This window comes from Microtus oregoni, unplaced genomic scaffold, assembly GCF_018167655.1.
Source record: "Microtus oregoni isolate MIOR12 unplaced genomic scaffold, Mior012 000037F_ref0000500, whole genome shotgun sequence".
Taxonomy (NCBI): Eukaryota; Metazoa; Chordata; class Mammalia; order Rodentia; family Cricetidae; genus Microtus; species Microtus oregoni.
The window spans coordinates 15,534,657-15,557,148 of record NW_024543096.1 but is presented as its reverse complement, the minus strand read 5'-3'; the positions used below and the strand labels follow the sequence as shown (position 1 = coordinate 15,557,148).

Genomic DNA, 22,492 nt, shown 5'->3' with positions numbered 1-22,492 from the left:
ATAGCATTTCCAAATGGAGTCACCGTTGGCTCTTATATAATTATACGTCTCAACTTTTTAAATGGCTTTTCTCTATTTCTTTCCTTCTTTCTTCTGGGACAATTCAATTAAGAAAGGGGAAAATGGGCATTTCAGAGAAAACCATCTTCTGTGTGGTCACTTCCTACATAAAACAGCACTAAGAATAAGCTCACCTCAATTGTCTGGAACATCTTGAAAGTCAGATTTTGTATACTACCATCAGCGGTTTGTAAGCTCTTAGCAGCTACAGCTACTTCAACCGTGGAAGACGCCATCCACATATGAGAGTAGAAACAATAACAGGTTCAAATAGTCATCAACAATTTGGCCATTCTTATTTTTGTGTAGGGATGTTTGGAGTTGTGTGATAGAGCGGAACGAATCATCTGACTGTCTATTGCTAGGGTTTGTACACCGGCTTTAAATAATCTACTAGTCACCAGAAACCCAAGCGGTAACTTTCTAGAATAAGTGACACTGACTGACGTAGATGAGAAGAAAGAACAATTCTTGCAGCGTTGATGGTGTTTTGCAGTAGGATTATATTTAATGATTTACCCATCCCACAGCGTGCATGAATTTTAGGTCCTTATGAGAGCCTCTAAATTAGAATATATTTTCAGTTACTCCAGAGGTTGTAAATTAGAGACTCTGAAGTGATAAGTGATACTCTTTAATACTGAGAAGTTTTGTCTGACAGATGAGAAGTTTTAATCCTGAGAACTTTTACTGACAGATGAGAATTTTTAACTTGTTATTGATTTAACATGGACCTCAGTAAGCAGCCTTGTTTCTAATGTTTCTAACGACACATATTGGGATAGTTCTTACATACTCATGGTTTTGCTTTTGCAGTCCTGGAAGTTGAGCTCAGGGCCTTGTGAGTACCAGACAAGCTTCCACCACTGTACTGTATCCTCAGCCCCTAAAACATAGTTTTAGAAGAGACTGCTCCGTCGTTAATTTACACATTAATGAACTAACATTTGAATACTTCTGTGTACCAAGTCCTGAGTTAAATGCTTGGTATATATCTTTTGTTAGGTGTGTTCCTAATATCTTAAGATGATTTTCAGGGTTGGAACAATGATAATTTTCACTTGTAACAGCAGAATGTTTACAGGTAAGTGAAATTTATAGCTAATCCCAAAGCTTTGGTTAAAACCAGTCTGTTTTGCTTTTTCTTGTGGGTCACAGCATTGAAATGATAAGGAGAGCCCTGTAAGGCCAGGGAAGAACTGCCAGAAGGCCAGTCAGTTCCTGGACGCAGGAGTCCTTATGTGATGGGTGTTGCTCCAAAAACAAAGCTCTGCCCATAGCTGGCTTGCCTTGTCTGTAAAGTGATGGGTTTTCCTCCATGTTGTCATTCTCTCTGTTTTAAGGATGGTGATAGCCATTTCATATATGTCTTTTCTCTGACTTATTGTGATTATACAACAATTCCTTTTCTAATCTGAAGCCCTAGGACGACTGAGAACGGCCACACCAGGTCCTGGAGATGATGGGAATCTGTGAGAGGAGTAAGATGGAATTACGCTGTGTCGTAGGAAAGGGTGGGCCTATCTCCACCTGTATCTGCCATTGGTACCTTCCAAAGCACTAACAGCAGTACGTGGAGAAGAGTTGGGCAAAGACTTAAACAGATTTAAGTTCAACTCCCTTTAATTTTTCTAGTGATATAAATGCCTGCACAGATCATGGGTATGATGGTGAGGGAATGGCTGAGGAAGGAAACACAGCTTAACTTGCTCTTTGTGATGGTGTTTCTGGGGAGAGGAGGAGAAGTGTTCTCATGCCGATGCCCTCTGCCCGCTCCTGCTATTGTCTTTCTCCTCGGTGGGATTGAGTGTGTGATTCATTCCCTCTGTGCTCTTAGTTCCGAGGAAGCTTTCCCATGAGTGTCTGTGAGAACATGCTCCTACAATATAAGTTATGAATGAAAAAGACACTTGTGTCTATGTGTATGAAGTGTGCTCAGCACCTGTGTACCATGTTGTTGATAGTAAGACTCACCCTTCAAATATCAAGCCCTTTGAAATTAGTATGCATTATAGTTTATGGTGTCCTGTAATTACTGTCATCTACCTTATTTTTAATGGTAGCGTCTCAGTAACTTTGGGCACTTATAATCAGTAATGTCTTAGATTACATGATGTAGAGTTAATGTCTAAATATTTATAAGACATTGGTGGCAGAGACATGAGGAAGACACTTCTTTTTTATCCAAAAAGGAAAGCAAGAAGATTTTTTGTTTTTGACTCCCAACGGTTGAGGTCAAGAGAGGCCATTTTACAGAATTCCATTTCTTTAAACGTCTCCTACTGGGAGGGCCCTGACAGACTGTTAACAATGAAGAGCAGTTGTAGAAAACCCACATTTGGTTCCCAGCTCACAACCATCTACAACTCAGGCTTCAAGGGATTCAACAACCTCTCCTGGATTCCGCGGGAACCTGCTTTCCTGTGTACATAATCACAAATAAAAATCATTTTTTTAAAATGTCACATACAGATACAAAATGCAGCAGTGCTATAATCTCTCTCTAGATCCCAAATAGTCGAGAAATTAAAGCAAAGATTCACTGTAACACCATTTGTAAAATATATTCTCCAAGATTTGATCACTTCTCTGATATTCAGCTCTTTCTGACTCATGTATTCATGGTCTTGAACTGAAGAATAAAACAGCCACTTTACCATTTACTTATTTATGTAAGAAAGTTAGCTTGTCCTGCCATTTATTCAGCCAACAAAACCTCCCTGATGAAGGACAGTATGGTAAGTTTCGAGCTGATGAGGGAGGGGGACTTGATCAGGGGAGGGAAATGGGAGGCGGTGGCGGGGAGGAGGCAGAAATCTTTAATAAATAAATAAATTTAAAAAAAATCAAAGTACTTACGCACTGCTTGGGCAATCCCAGGAGGTTGTGGAGACCCCACCAAAAATGACTTTACCGCACTTTATAAGGATATAGAACACAGAAACATTACTTTATAAATCTCCAAAGGACATAGAATCTGGCCCTGGAGTAGGAGTGATGTTTCCAGAGGTGGTTTAGCCTTGAAGTTTGTTATAAATGTGGGCAACTTCAGAGCGATGTGAGACATTCATCATAGTTTGTGTGTCCAAGGAGAGAGAGCAGTGTTCATTCAATCACTGAAGTACTTGTCGAGGGTTCATCTGATGGCTCAAAAGGTAAAGGTGCTTGGCATCAAGCCTGATGACCTGATTTCTCTCCTCAGGACCCGTAACATGGGAGTAGAGGACCAACTCTGTTCTCTACATATAGAGCACATGCAGCCCCATAAATAAATACATGTAATAAAATAAAATAATCCTACCTTTACTTTTAAAAATATTTGTCAAATGATTATTGTATGTTAGACAAGGGATTTACCCTTATAACAATTCTTTCTAGCCTTGAAATTCTGTACTTTTGGCCTTCATGACTTTTGGCAAGTTGCCTAACTGCCTGTTCACAGAGAAGCGTGGAGACATCTGCCCTGCCAACATCTCTTGAGTCTTTAATGGAATGATAAAATATTTTTATGAATGGCAACATGTTAATGCATATATTATGCCTACAACCATGAATACATGTGTGTTGATGTGTCTGAAATATTCTGATGTCTTCAGAAGTTGTCCACTTCCTCTTGCCTCTCTCTGTGAGCAGAGTCTGGATTCTTACCATAATTCTGTGGTTAGCAGCATCATTCTCTCAACCACTGTAGTTAATGTTAGGTTGGTGGTTGGATGGACGGTGGTTCAGGGACTATGTGCTTGATATGACTTGAGTGTTCTAGGAGTGTCCTTACAGTTTGGAATTAGGAATTGCTGATGTCATGAGCAGTCATATTGTCATGACAACCCCAGAATTTCCTCACTTGCCTTCCCTTCACCTTGGGAGTATCAATTTGACACAGGTCTGTCGTCACTATACCCCATGTGTTAAGTGTGTTAGAGAACCCCGAATTTGTCGTTCTTAAAAACACTTGGGGTGGGGGGGAGTTTATGTAAGCTCCTTAAGGTATCCTATTTCAGGATTCTAAGCTACATTTCCTAATGTTGGAAAGTTTGCCTTCATACATATTCAACTGAGTAGAAATCCACTTGTAATGCTATTTATTCTGGCTTGAACTTTATAATTCATTGGAGAACGAAAAGCTTTCCAGCAGTCTCATTTCCATGAAGGACGTCATTAATTATTCCAACATCTTCCTCTTCAGGTGAAAGAGACCTAATTTAATAACGAGCTCAGCAACTGAAGAGAAAAGGAACTTTTCATTGGCTTTCTTTCATGTTTGGAATGTTTGAGCTGAACACCTATTAGAGACCTGCCCTGATGTTTAGCATTGTCTTATAACAAACCTTTTCACCCTTCCCAGGTGACGTGGGGTTTGTTTGTCCCAGGTACAGTTTGCTGTGCACTGTCAAAGTTGTCATTCATCTAACAGAATTTTACTCATGGAAAGGAGGTGGCTATTCCAGGTTTGAATTCATTTTGTTTTCCATGATTTAAAGATGTTGGCTCTAGTTTTGACAAGCTCTGTTCACCTTCCCAACTACTTTCTGTCTCTTTGAAGATGCCATAGCAGAGAGGTGGGTGCGATTAGGAACGCCCCCCCTCCTTTCCCCAGCTGTTACTCTTGCCCCAGTGTGCTCACGTGCAGAGATGATTATCTTACTAATTTCAGAGATTACCCTGTAATGATAGCTTTCCTTCAGAACTTATGAGTTTAACTACAGTTTGTGGAAACTTCTTTGAGTTATCTGAGATAGTTTGAAAGCAGGCCCTCAGACTTTTATAGGTCTGCTCGTCGTCCAGCAGCTCCCATACTAGGTCTCCACAGTGAAGAGGGTAGAAGATAGATGTTTCCATGTGGGTAGTTCAGGAAATCAATAATTCACAGTGTGTGAAAGTGACTTTCACCTTATCCCGGCTCAAAGACTTGATGTTTTTTTTTTTTCTATAGCGTATGAGCTACAGGTACAAATTCATTGTCATGCAAACCAAAAAAAAAAAAAAAGTAGAAAATACTCAAGTTTTAACTTGTTCATTTGAACGATTTTGTTCTGTTTTGTTTTAGAAAGACCAAGCTATCTATTGTTTTTATTAAAACACATAGGGAGGAATATACCTTTTAGAGTTTTTATATCCAGAAGTTTAAGTGATCTTTTAATTTGTATTAATATTTTCAAGCTGAGAGTAATAACTGCATCCAAATTATTTATAACTTTAAAAAATTTTGAAGCATGTTTTTTTCCATAGAAATAAATGTCTTCAATGGTAGTTAAGGTTTTGGTTGACATATAATTTTACAATTAAACTAATCTCAAATATGTCTTCTATGGCTTTTTGAGGGAAAGCATGTTGCCAATTTCATTTAAGAATTCTGGAAGTTTCTTAACGTCATGCCAGCCTGTGGAAGATAGTCCTTCTTGCCTCTATCACAATTCCATCCCTCCAGTTGTCTCCCCAAATAAAATGGGTGGCCAGAGAGCCCGCCTTAGTAACCATTAGTAAAGTGAGATCTAAGTAGTAGGTTGAAGCTAGAGTTTATATCTGAACCATTCAAAATATTTTCTAACAGTGCACGGTTTGCCCAAGTCAACTGAATAAGAAGTTCAGTGTCCAGATCTCCTTAACCTAAAATAGGGTTGCACTCTAATCAGCCCAAGGCAACTCCAATGTGTCCTAAATCGAAAATGCATATCGTAGGTTTAATCTAGTGAACAGCATGACTTGGTAATGCAAGGGACTTCAGAGGATTGGTTGTTCCCTAGATCTGTGGCTGATGGGAGCTATGGCCATGCCCCAACATTGTAAGAGAGTGTTATAATACATAATACACACACACACATAAACTTTATTAATACTTAGAAGTAATATAGACATCAGATTTAATTTTGGAATGGAGAAATCCAAGTTCAAACCCCACTTGCACTATCGATTGGATCTGTGACTTTGGGTAAAAAAAGACAGGCATTCTGACATGTGTTGTGTCTGTAGTATGTTTGTGTGAAATGACACAGTAAATGACAGCCATTATTAGTTAATCATCCATGCAGATAGGCTGCACTTGGGCCAAACTCTTGTCTTTGCTTTGCTCACTAGGAGTGATTTCGGAGCAATCCAAGCATGGGTTCTCCTAAGCGTCATCAGCATATGGCTGTGTTCATGGTGTTCTGTGTGTATTCTAGACATACAGCTGCAGTTTTATTTTATTGTAGTGCTTTCATTTCTGTATGTGTGAGTTTGTACATCTCCAGGGAGCCTTTGAGTCTGGAAAAAGACGTGCAACTTTATATATATAAAGCAAAATAGTACATTCTAGAAAATATGGTTCTATTTCAGAGAGAGGGTACTTCCTAACTCTATTTTGTATAAAAATGGAAATATAAGGAATTTGTTGACCTCATATTTTTACTTCTATTTTGCTAGCAGTCAGTCAGAAGTTTGTGAGCTTTTAAACATACTCTTAAATGGGATTATTTTTTTATGTGAACAACTTACACCAATATTTTATACACTAAGGGTTGTGATTTGCAACAACGTTGAAAAAAATTTATTTTTCCTTTTGGTTTCCAATTTGACCCAAATAAAACAGGGTCCTTCCAGTGTTTTAGTGTGTGACATGCGGACAGAGCCCACTGTAGACCCATTCTTTACTGACAGGGGAATGTTGTTTTCATCTTGTTGAACAGCCTTTTAGAAGTTGGCGCCACCCCACTGTCTGTGTCTTTCTGGTTACACAAATGTGCATGCGTGGGTGGGTTCATACACGTGCTTGTGCAGATGCTGGCATGTGGGGTCCAGAAAACAACCTTGGGAGTCATCCTTAAAACCACGTCTTTTGACACAGGGTCTTTCGTTTGCCTGGAGCTCACCAGTTAGGCTAGCCTGGGTGGTCGGCAGGCCCGAGGAGCTGCTCGATTCTGCCTCAGCCTTGGGTTATAACTGTGCTCCACCACACTAGTGTGGGGACCAAACGCATGCTAAGCTTCCTCGGTAGACACTTTTCAAACTGAGAAATCCCTCGGCCGCACTGTTTTTGGTTGCTTGCTTTGGTTCTTAGTCACTCCACTCAGCACTATGGATACTAGTGTGTATCGGGGTCGGAACCCGTGGGCTTTTGACTCTTCCCCAGCAGTGAGCTCAGCTCTGATGACCCCACAGACCTTGTCTGTGTCTGTTTTTCCTAGTCTTCTGCACAGGGCTTCCTTCTGAACATGCTCCCAAACAAAACATTTATGTAGCCGAGTATTCCACACCCATGTTGTATCCTGTATCGATCTCCCCTGCTGTGGACTGCCACAAGCACATTACAGTCTAGCCCACTTGCCCAGCACTTACCACTTAAGGCCTTGTATTACTGCTGCCAGGGTTACAGAACCTTACCTAGGAACTTGAGATAGGTCTTTTTTTTTTTTTTAATGCAACATTACAGATCTTGAGAGAGTTTCAGGGTTCAGGCTTTGAACCCTATGCAGGCCTCAATTTTTAAGACTACTCTTGATATTGCTTAGGGCCTCAACAGGTAGGCGAATCTGTGTTCCCTGCCTTTTCCTTTCTCCTCTGCATTGTAAGGTTTATAACCCCTCTCCCCTCCTGGAGTCTTTATGTTCATGAAACTTGAAAAACCAGAGTCTTGTTTTAAGATTGTTTCTGTGGGATGAATGTCTTTTAATGTCACCCTCAAATTCCAGTTGTGCAAGCTCTTTGCTATCACAGAAGGCATCATTACCCGTGTCTCATCCCCCCTACCAGCTCACAGGCTTCTGCTTGTCCTGGTTGCTCCATTGTCATTATCCCGGTGTGCACACTTCATCTGACCCACGGTGTGATCTTAGAGAATGCTCCGTCTTGCTACTCATGAAATGGTTGCATTCTAATACATGGTTTCTTGAGAGGACACTGGAGAACAAAAGATAGAGAAACTCTTTAGGCGATCTAGGCTCTTGGAACAGACACTGCATCAAACCGTTTTCTTGTTTCTGTCCTCTGTAGTTAGATAGCCTGAGAAGGCATTTTCATTCAGCCGTCCAGCAAACGCGCGTTGAAATGACCTCCCCTTGGCTAAATGCACCTGGTACTTGCCATGGAGAGCCAATGTACACTCGCCTCTTTTCTTCGATGATCTTCCAGGCTTACTATGCAAGCATGAGATATTATTATACCACCCTCCACTGCTATAAAACCGGGAGGACAACAGTAGCAGCTGCCATTTATTGAGCCCGGAACCTTTTTGATGTAACACTGTACGAACAGCAAGCTTGTGAAGACAACCTGAGCCGCTGAGAGGCCAACTAAACTTGCTCCAAATCGTGCGCCGAGCAAGTGGGGAACTGAAATAGAGAGATTTGTTCAGCTCTGCTTTTAATTTTGCATCCTGTATTATAAAGAGACAAGAAATTCTTTCAATTAATCTAACCAGGGGTGTGGTTTAAGCGCATATATGGTGTCTGAGGGGCTGCTACTCTGAGGAGCCTAAGCATCTCCAGGGACAGCAGCTCCCTCCAGCATCTATCTCACCACCAAGGGCTCAGGGCTCCTGGTGTCTGCTCTGCTAGCCTGCTGTCTGCTGCCACTCAGCTTCCTGTTTACTCATAGTTTCTGCTTCCTCATAACCTTGGCTCGCATATGGTTTTGGCTTGTCGTGGCCTCCCTCTCTACCCTCAGGCACTCTCTCTGTTTCTGTCCCTTTCCTAACTGGTTTAGCCCTAGGAGTTTTCTGAATCAAATTCCCATGGGTGAGAGTCAGATCGGCGAGTTCATGTTTTCGATCCCACCCAGATCATAGGTCACTGGCCAGTCTGTGGATTGCCTGCCCCTTGGGTCAGGTTCCCACAGCTTTACCTAGGGCCGAGGGTGGGGGAGGAGGAGGTGTACAGCTCAGGCCACTGCGGTCTCAGTTTCCCTGCAAAGAGGACTAGATCCACTGCACCGATTCTCACCTTTGATTCTCACCTTTGAAGTCTGACTCTCCAAACTGTTTCTTCAGTTTTTGTTTTAAAATACATGCCTTTAAAAAAAATAATAAGTTCATTTTTCTAACGGGTCCTCACTAGACTCCATCCCTGTCACTGCTCTTACAGCTCTGTGCTCATGGATTATCAAGAATTGATTGTATATGTTATATACATGATTTCACATCCCTGTTACTTCCCTTAAGTTGAGTATTTTGAATATGAGTGACCTCGTTACCTTTTATGCATTTTGAGGAAGATCAATCTTCTCTTGTTTGTATTAATGCTCTGTAGCTAAAGTCTCAGTCTATTTGATGTTTGGAACTTTTGAACCCAAATGTACATTTTTTTGATGTTGTTGTTTTTTAAATATGTCCTATGTTTTCTCTTTATTAAGCAGTTTATGTGACACTACAAACTACATATCAATTCTTAGATATTTTTAGTCTTAAAGTCAGTTCTCGTTCTTTCATTTTTGGGGGAGGGATGGGAGCACATTCTACTAGCATCAGAATATTTTTTTGTTGTCTCTTTAATTTTTTTTTTTATCAGCTAACATTTTATCACTAGAGAACTACACTCCAATCGAGTGTTAGCATTTCGGAACAGAACAGCATCCAGTGGATCAGAACCCAGCAAGTGCATCATGACTTGAGGGGAAAACCATAAAAAAATTAATACTGTTCTTCTGTGGTTTTGATTGTGGTTTCCGAAGAGACCAGTGGTGACAACTGAGGTTGTGCATGGGGCCTTTTCCATAGATGACTGTTTGGAATCGTGGTGATGGCTGAGGGGACAGGGTGTGTGTGGAGCTTAGTAAGTCCTCCGGAAAAGGTGCCTTCGACCTGAACAGTTGGAACTAAATCTCTCCACTTTATATTTGTGCTGGGTCATAATGAGAAAAGACCACAACTGCATGCATAGAGTAGTGGAAGATAACTCCGGTATCCCCACTGCTGCACAGGCCCGCTGTTCTGTAATCTTTAAATTCTTTAAGGGGCAGAGATCCCGTAAATTTTATGGAGAAAGTTTTTACTTGCCCATTGTGCACCAAGGACCCTATCTTTTCTTTTTCTCCTTTTTTTAAATACCTGAAAAGAATTGGGAGTGTGTGTGTGTGTGTGTGTGTGTGTGTGTGTTGCTCTCAGTAGGAGAGACTTTACTATCTATCGCTTTACGTTTTTGGAGCTTTGGGGAACATGGAAGCAGTTTGCCAAGTCACCAGCAGGATATCTGGGAAGTCTATTTTTCAAAACTTGCTGTTGTCAGAAAGGCCTCTGAATGGCCTCACTTTTGCTAGAAAGCCGACATTCAGGGCTTCCATGGTGACAGCCAGAAGTTGAGTCCCTTCACTTGTTAGAGAAGCTGGGGTTTTTCATTATCATAGCAGATGGGCCTTTCCAGGAAGATGTTAGAAGCCAAGGAAGACGTGTGTGTGTGTGTGTGTGTGTGTGTGTGTGTGTGTGTGTACACCATGGCTGTAATCCCGGAATACTTGCTAGGGAGTCCGCCAATTTAAAGACTGCAATCAGTCATAGTACCCTACCCAGAAATGGCATGCATGTCATGACCACTCGCTTTTGAGGTTTCTACATCACACAGGTTCAAAGCCTGATATATCCCGAGAAAAGAGCCGCGGGAGAAGCAGTTTTTATTTATTTTTTCAACCTGGGAACAAAGGAAATTACTCCTGTCTTTGTCCCTTTCTTGCCCTGTCGTATTTAATAACTAAGTTGAGGGCGCATTCTTGTTCCAATTAATATCGTTTTCAGGAAGGGCACATCTCCCACTCAGATGGCTTGTATGATTTTTCACTGCCTTTTTGATACTGTCGTTTTGAAGGAAAACTCTTCCTCTGTGGCACAAGAATGAAATTGAAAACTTTGCTGGGCGTCTCTGGGTGAGGGACCGGAGAGAAAAACCCGTTTGCTCTACAAAAGTGTAGTATGCGAATTGGGGGACGAAGAGGTGTGCTGGAAGGCTGATTTTGTACCGGGAAGTGGGAGTAATTATCCGCGCCTTTTCTGGAACAGGGACTCATGCGGAAGATGAAAGAAAAGGCGGCCAGTTGGCTTCCTATCCAGGTGTTCCAGCGGTTCCCAAAGCGATGCCCTTAAAAGGGGCCACCAAGTGGGGCGCGAAGCCCCGGCGACGCGTCGCCAAAGGAAGGGCCTGGGGTGGCTGCTCCCAGGAATGTGCGGCCCGCGGGGCGCCAGACCCAACCATTGCGCGGGATGGGGGCGCCGCGCAGTCCGGGTTACCGCCCCAGCCGGGGAGGCCGTGCGCGGGGGCCGAGGCCGGGGAGGCGGGCGCGGCCGGAGAGCAGGCAAGCCGGCGGGCGGGCGGGAGGCGCGGGAGGGCTGGGCGCGGCACTAGGCGGTGCGCGGCCGCTTCCCCGCCCCCGGTCGGCGCGCTCTCGGGGCGGTGGTTGAGGCGGCGGGAGGTGGGGACGCGGCGGCGCTGCTCGTCCGCTGCCGCCGGCACCGCGCGCGAACTCCGGTCCATGGCACGCAGGGCGGCGGCCCCCGGAGCTGCTCGAGAGTCGCCGGCCGCGCGCGCCGCTGCGCCGCACTTTTAGGGCGGGAGCCGCGAGCCAGTCCCCGGCCGCCGCTGCCTCCGCCGGCCCGGACAACCAAGAGGGAGTTCCCCGGAGCGCCGCGGCCCGCCTTTCCTCAGCGCCCCGCGCCCGCGATGATCTTCCCCAGCGGCAGCGGCCATCCCGGCGCCGCCGGCGGCTGCAGGACGCCCTACCGCAAGCAGGTGAGGCTGCCGCGCTCCCCGGGCCTGCGGCGATCGCGCGGGGCGGTGACCGTGTCTCGGAAGAAGGCGGCGGGCGGGGAGATGCCCAGGGGACCGGGACCGGGACCGGCCGAGAGGTGGGACGGACGGGCGCGCGGCCAGGAGCTCCGCCGGCCTGCAACAAGTTTGGGATTTTCCTGGAGACCTTTGTGTGCAGAGGAGCCCGGCATAAGTCGGGGGACACCGTTGAGCATTGCGCTGGGGACCTCCAAGAAACCTGTCTGATTCATAGGGAACCCGGAAGACGCGTGTATGTGGTGTGTGTGTGTGTGTGTGTGTGTGTGTGTGTATTTATTCGCGCGCGCCCCCCTTCTTATTTTTTTAAAAAGAAAGAGAAGAAGAAGAAGAAAAAAAAACAGGAACTTCTGTCACTTTCTCAGGGTTTTTAGAAACACAGGGAAATCCTGTGACAGAGATACTGGGATGCGTCTGAGTCATACACACGCCTTTTCCTATTCTAATTTTGTTTCATACATTTTTCTAACAGATTGGACGCCAAAGGCTCTTAAAAGGTTAGATCCGAATCCCCTGCCTGGAAAAAGGAGTGCAAGCGGCAGGTTTTAGTTTCGGTCTTTTGTTTTTATCTTTGTTTTTGAAAGGAGGTTACTGAAGCCATGTTGTGATAAATCCCATAGCCTCAGCAGCAGCGAAAACAAAACCTAGCTCTAAATTATGTTAAAAATGTGTAGGTCTGTTTAGAAAAGGTTAAACTCATTTAGAGGTCAGTTGCAGAATGCTTGTTGGGGGGAAAAAAAACCTGAACAGTATTGTAGATCTTTTCCCTCCATAATAAATCTCTAGTCTACATCCTCAGAGACAGATCAATTAAGTTATCCCAGTAATGATACCAGCAAACCGTATTCCTCCCTGAAAACTGTGGTTCCATTAAGATCCAGATGCGTGACAGTGATGTCTGGTGTGGCTGTTCACAGGATTATTTCTCCCACTGTCTAAATTGCTTTTTTTAAAAACAACAACAACAACAACAACAACAACAACAAAAAACCTATGTCCCACCAACAGCCCATCTGAAATGTTTCCACGGTGTCAAAAAGTATAATTTTCTATCTTCTTCTCTTTGACTCTTTGTTATTTAATTTCTCTTTAAAAGAGGTAAATGTCCCTGATTTTCATGCCCACCATGCCCCCACAGTCACTTTCACCTGGATGACAAAATTAAAATCTGCACTGATGCCTTGGCTGACATCAGTGCCCAGATTGTCAGGGTTCACAAACAGGCATCTCTCAAACTCACTTCAGGTGGCTTTATTTAAAATAAGTGCCCTCAGATGCTCTGTCCTAGCGTCAGCTTCAGAAGCCAAGCCAATTTACAGGAAGTCTCCTAGCAGCCCCTCCTCCCCCGCCACCTCTCTCTACCTGAAAAGAGGGCTAATTACGTTAGGGCCTTGTCTGTTCATTTATTTGTTGTCAAAACCCAGCAGGGTGTTAGCTCTGAAATGGGAAAAGGCTCTGAGGGGGAGGCCTTTTGCTGAGAGAGGCTGGAGGCTTGTGTGTGGAGGGGGGACAGCCTGCTGGCTGGAGCTGGCTGATAAGATGCAGTCTTTTCAGGACTCTCCTTAGATTCAAAGACGAAAGGGCTTTGGCTGAATCAGAAAAAACAAACAGACTTTCTCTTTTTTTCTATAGGCAAAGAAAGAAATGAATGTGCAGGCATTATACAGACACAAGACCCCGGGTACCAGTGGTATTTGAGTCAAAGGTCTCTTTTGTTAGTATTTTGCCATTCACTGGCAAAGCACACTTCCAGCAGGGAGCTGGGTTACCCTGAGTGACTTCATGATCTCATCCTGGCTTAGCCTGAATGGGAAATCTAATTAATCATATATATATATGTGTGTGTGTGTGTGTGTGTGTGTGTGTGTGTATGTGTATACACTAATATTCTGTTATGTTAAGCTCGCACCTTTCAGTTCATAATGCTTTCTTCAGTTCGGTGACAGAATTGGCAATTTTAAGGCTTATAATGTGGGTTGATTTTAATCTAGAAATACATAATCAGTTGTGAGAGCTGATTTCAGATAACTTCCTTGAGGAGTAAAACAGGAGTGTAAGGGATACTTAAATCACCTTTGGAACGTGTTCAAGTCAGAACCACTTTTCTACAGGTAGACTAGGAGAAGCTCACTATCTGCTGCCTGGTGTTTTGAATGCTTTCTGTGGATTAACAGATTTCACCACCCTGATAGCAGCCCTGTGAGGCAGGTCATGTTAGTCTCCACTTCACAATGAACGTTGAGGTGGGGATTAAATAACTTGCCCAGAGTCCACACCACCCAGTGTGCAGAGCCGGGACTTCAATTCCAGCCAGTTGGCTTTAAGACCTCACACTCCACGCCTTCTGCATGTTCGGCTCATCCCTGGGAACACCCATGCAAAGTTTCTTGGTGTCAGTCCCCACGGCTCCCTCGTCCCCTCCCCACCCTCGTCTGTGTGGGCGTGGGCTGTGACACAGAAAGGAAGGGTGTGACGGCGCTTGCTGAGTTCACGGTGTGAGCATCGATGTCTGAGGTTTGCCCTGCTGAACCATGGTTAGTCCATTCTGCATTTTACATATGTAGGAGTCACCCAATTTCAGTGGAAGCAGAGGTGGGCCTTGCTCATCCTTCTCTCCCCAGGTGCTGGAGCCAGGGCACCTGGGATAAACAGGATTTTCCTGCATCACAGGCCCGTGGGTACATCCACCTGCCTGGCTCAGGCCAGCAGCCTAGGCGTGTGAGTGCTCGCAGGGCTACCTGTTAGTCAGTGCCTAGATAAAAGTTAGTAGTTTAAGCTTCTGACGACATGGGCTCATACTATCCCTGGAGGTTGTGAATTGTAGACGTGAAATTCCTTAAGTAGATACAGTCTGGTAATGTGCAGCCAGCATCCCTCAACGGAAATGAAACCATTGATCAGGACTTTGGCAATTGTGAAAATATATCTCGCTGTGACCTGAAAGGAAAAGAAAGTGCTTCATACTTGAAAAGTCTTTACAAACGGAAAGTGGGTATTTCCAGTTTGATTCAGTTTTATTTCGGGTTATGTATCTTGAGTTTCTTTCTTTTTTTCTTGTTTTTTTTTTTTTTTGGTCATATTTCCTGACTTCCTTCGTGCAGCTCCTTCTTGGGATAGTTGACTCAGTGACGTCATGCAGTATTAGTTTTGCAGATCACGACATGTAGCAAAGCCATTTTGGCTGAGTGTGTTGCCCTAGTGGTTTGTCAGAGGGTTCTGGAAGTAGGTGAGCGAGCTCTAAGAATTTCAGCGTGTCTGTCTGTCTCTCTCACCAATGAGCCCCCGCTTCCCATCTAAGAGGAGTTCCTCAGTCAACCTCGCTGGCTTTTGGCGAGTGTGGTGCTTATCACCCCGGTTTAAGTAGATTTACACAGTTTGCTGCTTTCTTGAAGATTAACTGGGTGTAGTTGCACGTGAGGAATTCCACCGTGTTTCAGTGTTTGGCCTCGTTTAGGAGATGACATAGAAAGCTGTTGATTACTCTTCGCCAAGGAGTTTCTGTGCACGGCAATTTGTGCTCAGTAGATCGTGTTTCGTGAAGTTTGTAGACTTGAAGTTGCGTGTGGAAGATATTCCAGTGACTAGCGCTTAAGCCAATCTCAACATGTTTTTGTTACACAAAGGCAAACATTGAGGCGGAGATGGGAGGTTGGTTTGGTATGTGTGAATAAAGTTCAGCCTCTTTTTATATTGTATTCTCTCTGTGTGTTTGTGGTTCAGTAGTCTCTGTGATCACGCTAGTCTCTGTCATCCAGAGTGATGGGTTTCAGGTGCCCACTCACAGGCTTCTGTGAAGGGTGGACCCCTCCATGGCTGTACACTGTTCCCGGGAGGTGTGCCTGTTGGCATCTCACTCTGTTTTCCGTAGTTCACGCTATGTTCCGGACACATTTCTGGATTTCCTTTTTCCCCTTCCTTCATGAGACAGACGGATGGACAGACAGTTGTCATGAACCCGCGCCATAAACTATTTAAGATGATTGCATTTTTTGATCTGTTTCTTTGTGGGAGGGGGATCCAGATTCCTGTGGCTGATGTTTCTGCCATTCTCATGGAGCAGGAAACACTGGAGGCGCGCGTGTCATTTCCTCCCTTCACCTCAGTGAAGTTTAACCCTCACCATTCCCATACAAAATGGAGAAGGCACTGGAAATCAAATGGGCAGCGAGATTAAATGGCCTGGTTAGTGAAAGCCAGGTCTTAGGGTCAAGGGCTGTATCTGCTACTAGGAAAAAAAAAAAAAAGGAAGATGCCCTGTCAAGAGCAGCTGAGCCTTCTGCACTTCCCTTTACTTAGCTTCTCAAAGACATGAGGTGCACAGGGTGTCTCCATTCAGCTGGGGGAATTGAGGCACTGTAATTTATTGGTGGTTTTTGTTTGTTCCAAAAAGGCCTTTGCTCCAGGGTTGTCAGCTAGCATATTGGATGTTGAGTAAAATTAGGATCTCAGATAACTTTTTTTTTTTTTGAAAGTCTAAGTGTCTCAAATTTGTTTTGCTGTGTGTTTTTATTTACTAAATCCAGCAATTCTATCTTGGTGAGCCCAATTCGCTTTTGTAAAACTAGTTATAAAACATGATTATAAAACATCCTGTTCTTGTTTTTCCATTAAAAAAATTTTTTTTTGCCTCTTAGCACATCCCTTAAGGCTTGATGAAAACGCAGATCTCACCCTTCACCTTCTTCAGCCTTTGTGGTCCGCAGCTTCCTCCTGCACTGCAATACCTTGGCTGGAGCTCTGGCTCTGCCTTTCCCAGGCCTTTTCACTTCCCTGACCTGAGGTTCTGCTGAGTAAAGATAATTGTGCGCACTCACAAGGTGGTGGTTGTTAAGTCCTCCTAAGGTGTGATTATTATTAATGTCCCCGCAGAGCAGGCAGCAGCAAGTGCTCCCTGGAGACACTGTGAGGTCCTAGGAGACCTTGACCTGGTCTCTAAAGAATGGACCCTGTTTACAGTCTCTTTAGAAGGGACTGTGTTTAAGGCTGTGGACAGCCTCAGAGGAGGGTATAAGCACTTAGAGTTCCCAACCACATTTTAAAAAAAGAAGTACTTAAGCCGGGCGATGGTGGCACACGCCTTTAATCCCAGCACTCGGGAGGCAGAGGCAGGTGGATCTCTGTGAGTTCAAGCCCAGCCTGGTCTACAGAGCTAGTTCCAGGACAGGCTCCAAAGCCACAGAGAAACCCTGTCTCGAAAAACCAAAAAAAAAAAAAAAAAAAAGAAGTACTTAGCAGAGAGGTAGATCTTTGCCTTTAAACAGTTCCTCGTGTGTGTGTGTGTGTGTGTGTGTGTGTGTGTACAGCTTATGTGTGGAGAACTTTTTACTTTATGCAGGTATTTGAAAGCAGAAAGCAAAACTTACGGATCATCCTTAGCCATGCTCAGATTTGCTTTAAAACTGGCAGATTTGATCATCACCGCAGGCAGGCTTGGTTTCCCAGAGTCCATCCTCTGCTGCGTTTGTGTGTTTGATTTTTCAAGGATGGCATCTTTACCTTATTCAGAAACAGAAACATTGTTTCGTTTTGTCCTTGGGTGTCTATAGGTGTTTGGAGGGTGTTTGTTTCTCAACTTGCATTTGTTGAGAGTGCTTGGCTCAGCTGCATTCTAAAGCCTCCCGGAGTTTAAAATAGGATGGATACATGGTAGACAACGAGAATAGGGTTTCCTGGACTTAGGATAAGGTTAATAAATAAATAGGGAAACAGAATTCTTGGTTAAGCTAAGGAATCAATGAAGCTGTTGGTATTCAACAGTTTGTAAGTGACAGTGAGAATAAATGAGATCTTTATTCAGATTCCTGTGACCTGGAGAAATAGAGATAAATCTATGTGGACCCCACTCTAAGCACAGGAATTTCAAAACAGTGAATTGCAAAGTAGGGGGTGTTACTTTGTGTTTGTTAATTGCACACGCAATGCAATTTTTAGAAACTTAACTTTAAAATACTGGGGCTGAGTGTGATGGTTATAATCAGAGCACTCAGGAGAATAAGGCAGGAGGATTCCAAGTTTGAGGCTAGCCTGAGCTATTTAGTGAGACCATGTCTCTGTAAATAGACAGTAAACAAAGTAAAACTGAACCAGGAGGAAGTGTTCTAAAATGCTCATTGCTGCTTCTGTTGTAGATCATGACTGGGTTCCTCTCTTGGCTCTTCATTTTGTTTTATTTTTTCAAACTTTTCTTAACTCTTGCCACCTAGAATACAAGTATAAAGCTCTTGGGTTATCAAGTTTTTGAAAATGAAAACTCTTGAAAGGGTGCTTATCTTTAGTCTCTCAAAATTGTGGTGAAATACTAAAGAATTCTTTCATGTTGAGAATGTTAAAGACTAGCATAGGGCTCGCCCCCAGGGTGCATACCTGTAGTCCTAGCTACTGTGGAGACCCAGGTGGGAGGATACTCAAGGTCAGACTGGGCAGCAAAGCAAGAGTTTATCAGAAAAACGGACCCCCACCCCCCCAATCACTGCTTTCTCATACACACACAGCTCTGCTTGTTTCTCATGCACACATGAGAAACGTGTGTATGCGTGCATGCACACTCTGTATGTGTGTCTGTTTGTTTCTCTTCTTGAGTCTTAGCTTTAAGGTGTAAAATCTTTCTTGTTATTTCTGATTCTCTACCTTAAAAAACAATTCTATGCTACCCTTTTGGAAATAATTTATTTTTGATACTTTTTTATATTTAAGAACATTAGATTTTCCTATCTTGAACAGACGACCTAAGCTCTTTAAAAAAAAAACAAAAGAAAACAAACACACAAACAAATTTTAAGCCAGTAATTTAGTTTCATGAGCTAGTGTGGGTGACATGCAGCCAAATATGTGACATTTCATATTCTAGGTCACTATCGTAGTTGGGCTTCTGTTGCTGTCTTAAACACCATGCCTAGAAGCAGTTTGGGGGCGGGGGTGGAACATTTTTATTTGGCTTACACTTCCACATCCCTGTCCATCAGTCAGGGAAGTCAGGGTTGACCTCAAACTAGGAAGCCGGAGGCAGGAATGAACCAGAGACCATGGAGGAGCACTGCTTACTGGCTTGCTCCCAGTGCGTTACTCAGCTTCTCACCTCTGCCCAGGGTGACACTACCACAGTGGACTGGGGCCTCCTACATCCCTGCCAATCAAGAAAATGGCCCACAGGCTTGTCCACCAGCCAATCTTAGGGAGGCGGTTCCTCAACCGAGGCCCCTTCTCCCAGAAGACTATAGTTAGTTTGTGTCAGGTTGACAAAACGAACCAGCATGGATACTTTAAAGGATAGCTGTTGTAAGGGTTGAGAAATTCTTTCAGCTGACCATTTTCTCTGACTTAACATTGCGGATAAGTACAGCAGTTTTGTGGACAGATTAAATACCCACACGCATTTTCGTTGCTGCCTTACACACAGCAACCCCAGGCTGTTCAGCTTCTGGTACGTTCTCCTCTGGTTATAATTTATTTTGACTAGTCAGGATTGTCTTCGTTGGAAACTGCTTTTACAGCTTTTTCAAAGTGCAGTTTGGTGGGAGGTGTGACTTCAAAGAGGTGTGTTTAATGTATAACGAAGCCGGGAGGATTTCTGTAAGCAAGCGAAGACAACACACAGCACCGTAGAAGCAATTCTCAATATGCAACCCAGGGGACTTGGAGTGGCTAGGAGACATTGCTGGTATGTGCTGCAGAGACTCCAAGGCTTAAGGACCAGAAGAGGACGAATAAAGGGCCAGAGGTTAAGGAATAGGGTAAGAGACAGACAATTTTGCTCATCCATGCTCACCCATAGGTCAGATGACTGTATCTCTACAGGTTGTGTAAATTTGGTGCTGTGTAGGTTGGGAGCAATATGTAGCTTCGTTATTTCCCACTAATTGAAATTCTGTCCTCCTCCCTGCTCCCGTTCATTTCATTCCCGTCATCTAGCACTTAGGTCCTGTGTTCTTTTCCCTTCTTTGGGGGAACAAGTTATGAAACATTTTGACTCAGTGGTAGTGGTGTATGCCTTTAAATTCCAGCACCTGGGAAGCAGAGGCAGGTGGATCTTTGTGAGTTTGAAGACCACCAGCCTGCTCTACAAAACTAGTTCTAGGATAGCCAAGGCTACACAAAGAAACCATGTCTTGAAACCCAAACCAAAACAAAAACAAAAATGAAAGAAAGGACCACATCATTCTGGACTAAGACCTCTCTCTATGGTCAGCCTAAGCATTTCTGTTCCTGTGGTCTGCAGGGTACTTTCATCTATTTCTTTGTCTCAGTTTTACAGGTCAAACTCTCCACCAACTCAAGTAAGAGTTCTTCTTTTTGGTTTAGGGAAAGTTTAGCTGCAGCTCAGAAATATCGTGTTGGTTACTGAGTGTGAAGGATAAGTTTAAAGTTTTCTGAGTAGTCACGTCCTAAGGAAGTAAGGAGCCAGCCGGTCAGGCTAGTGAGAAGCACCCGGAAGCTGAGTGTCCTGCCTGTTGAAATAGCTAAGGGATGGTGAGGAACCACAGGAAAGCAATTCAGGTTTTTTTCATAGGAGGAGTTACCATTCCATTGCACAGGCCCCAAACTGTTGCGTTTATTGGCTGTTCCCTCCGAAGGCTTCTGTGGCTGATGTGAAAGCTGGCTTTAGGACCCTCCCGTGTTTCTTACTCAGGAGATGGGACGTGGGCTGCATCATTTTGCACGCATTTCTTTTCAAGTGGAAGCTGAATTACAAGAGAGGCTTTGAAGATGGGGAAGGTGGGTTTCACTCAGGGACCAGTGAGTGGTTGAGGTTAGCAGGATGCAGGGCAGAGGTTGAAGGGCAGAAAGCCATGAGATCATGCTTGCCAAAGGAGATGAGAGCAGAGCCTGAGCTTAGAAGGTGCTGCCATCAAAATAGAGATGCCACATGGAGTGGTGGCAGCGGGCCAGAGTGGCCCTTGCCATACTGCTTGAGAGAGGAAAGAGTTTCAAGAAAAGAAAGTCCCCTGTTTTAGTCTTAGGTTAGAAGGTGAAAAGCTACGGTAGCTTGTTTGCCTAACACTGGGCTCGCTGATGGGAGAGCCTGGACTTTCTGTTACAGAGATTTTCTACATTTTTAAGATGTTATAATAAGGAGGGGTAGGATTGCTAAATTTTACTGCTGGCATTCTGTCCAGACACCAGGAATGCCAAGTGTCCTGTGGAGTTCACAGCAGTTTCTTTGAAGCAAAGTGTCCAGTCTTTAATGGGTCATTATACTTCTGGGAGAGAAGCACAGTGGGCTGTGTACATTATGTTGCTTTCTTGGGAGTTGCCTTCAAGTCAGGGTGGACTTGGCTCACTCGCATGGGTGCATAGATTTTTTTTCCCCCATGATCATCCTGACATTCAGAGTTCTCCTTCTACCATGTGGATGCCAGGGATCAAACTCAAGAAACCAGATATGGCAGCAAGCACCCTTTCCCACTAGGCCATTTCAGAGGCCTCAAATGTGTTTTTGTTGTTTTTGTTTGGTGTTTATTTGTTTTGGTCATCTAGACCACCTATAACTGTGGAGTTATTGCATCTATGAAATTAAAAAAAAAACACAGAAGGTGTGGGGGGGCATGCCTTTAATCCCAGCACTTGGGAGGCAGAGGCAGGTGGATCTCTTTGAGTTCAAGGCCAGCCTGGTCTACAGAGTGAGCTCCAGGACAACCAGGGTGACACAGAAACCCTGTCTCGAAAAAAAACCAAAACAAGACAGGTGCCACAAGTTAAAACATCTCCCAATTCAACAGGAATATGACAGTTGTACAGGTCACAAGAAGGGGCTAGCGGATTTATTGCCACATAAGGAAGAAGTTTCTATGGAAAGGCAATGAGTTTGCCCTGACCATTTAAACTTAGCTCCACCAGTTGTTTGTTATTCTCCCCTCTGATGATCCCCAGTTTGTTCAGAAGACAGTTACAGTATAGAAGTGGAGCCTGGGGAGAGGAGCACTGGGAGTAAGTGAACACACTCCAGGGAGCGGGGTGTCAAAAAAAGAAATTAAGTCAAACCTTGGGGAGGTGAGTTCTAACCAGGAAGGAGCAGCTCTGCCTTTGACGCAGTAGGTGACAGAAATATCAGGACTCTGAGAGAAGGCAGAGACTGAGAAGCCCTTTCAAGGAGAGCTTGTTGGCTCCAGTAAATGATGCCCAGAGGTCATGGACGACAAAGACTGGTGAAAGGTAGTTAGAATTGTCTGTCGGGAGGTCCTGTTGAGTGTCTGTGGATCTGAAGTTTCCACAGAGCGCTATGTGTGCAATGGGGCAGGAAGGGGGGAGCAGGAGGAAGCACATTCCAGAAGGTTTAAAGAATAGATGAGTGAGGAGGGTGTGTCTTTGGAAAGTCAGGCACCAAAAAAGAAAAAAAAAAGAAAAGAAAAAGGAAAGGAGTCCCTCCCAGTTAAGAGTGACAGCCTGCAGAAGTCTGTTTTAAACTCTGCGGCCAAGGCACTTGGAAGAGCCGTGGAAGGAGGCTTTCTTTAAAGAAAGACCAAGGTAAGTGTTAGCCCTACAGGAACTGGATGTCAGAATGTCAGTGACAGGCTTGGGTTAGGTGTGAGACGGAGCCACTGAGGAGGAAGACAGAGGGGTGTTAGGTCTTCTGTACTGAGAAACAAGACGGAATCACGAGAGGGGCGGCTGTTTCCAGGAGTCTGACGGGAGCATTTGGAGTTCTTTGGGGAGTTGGTGAGCACTGAAATGGGGTGAGGTAGCGGTGGTGAGAG

The 22,492-nt window shown here is 44.3% G+C and overlaps 1 protein-coding gene across 9 annotated transcripts in view; it reads left to right on the top strand.

Annotated features, from left to right (window-relative positions):
• The window catches only part of Rbms1 (RNA binding motif single stranded interacting protein 1), a 225,234-nt gene that overhangs the window by 81,733 nt on the left and 121,009 nt on the right, over window positions 1–22,492 (top strand). For 2 of the 9 annotated variants that reach the window (XM_041631479.1, XM_041631477.1), the window contains exon 1: window positions 11,392–11,747. The exons of 5 other annotated variants lie outside the window; for them this stretch is intronic. In XM_041631479.1, coding sequence (XP_041487413.1) covers window positions 11,679–11,747 — 69 coding nt within the window. In that variant the 5' untranslated portion in view covers window positions 11,392–11,678. Of the gene's footprint in view, window positions 1–11,391; window positions 11,748–22,492 lie in introns of those variants that run through there. 2 more of the 9 variants (XM_041631480.1, XM_041631483.1) reach the window with 2 other exon arrangements.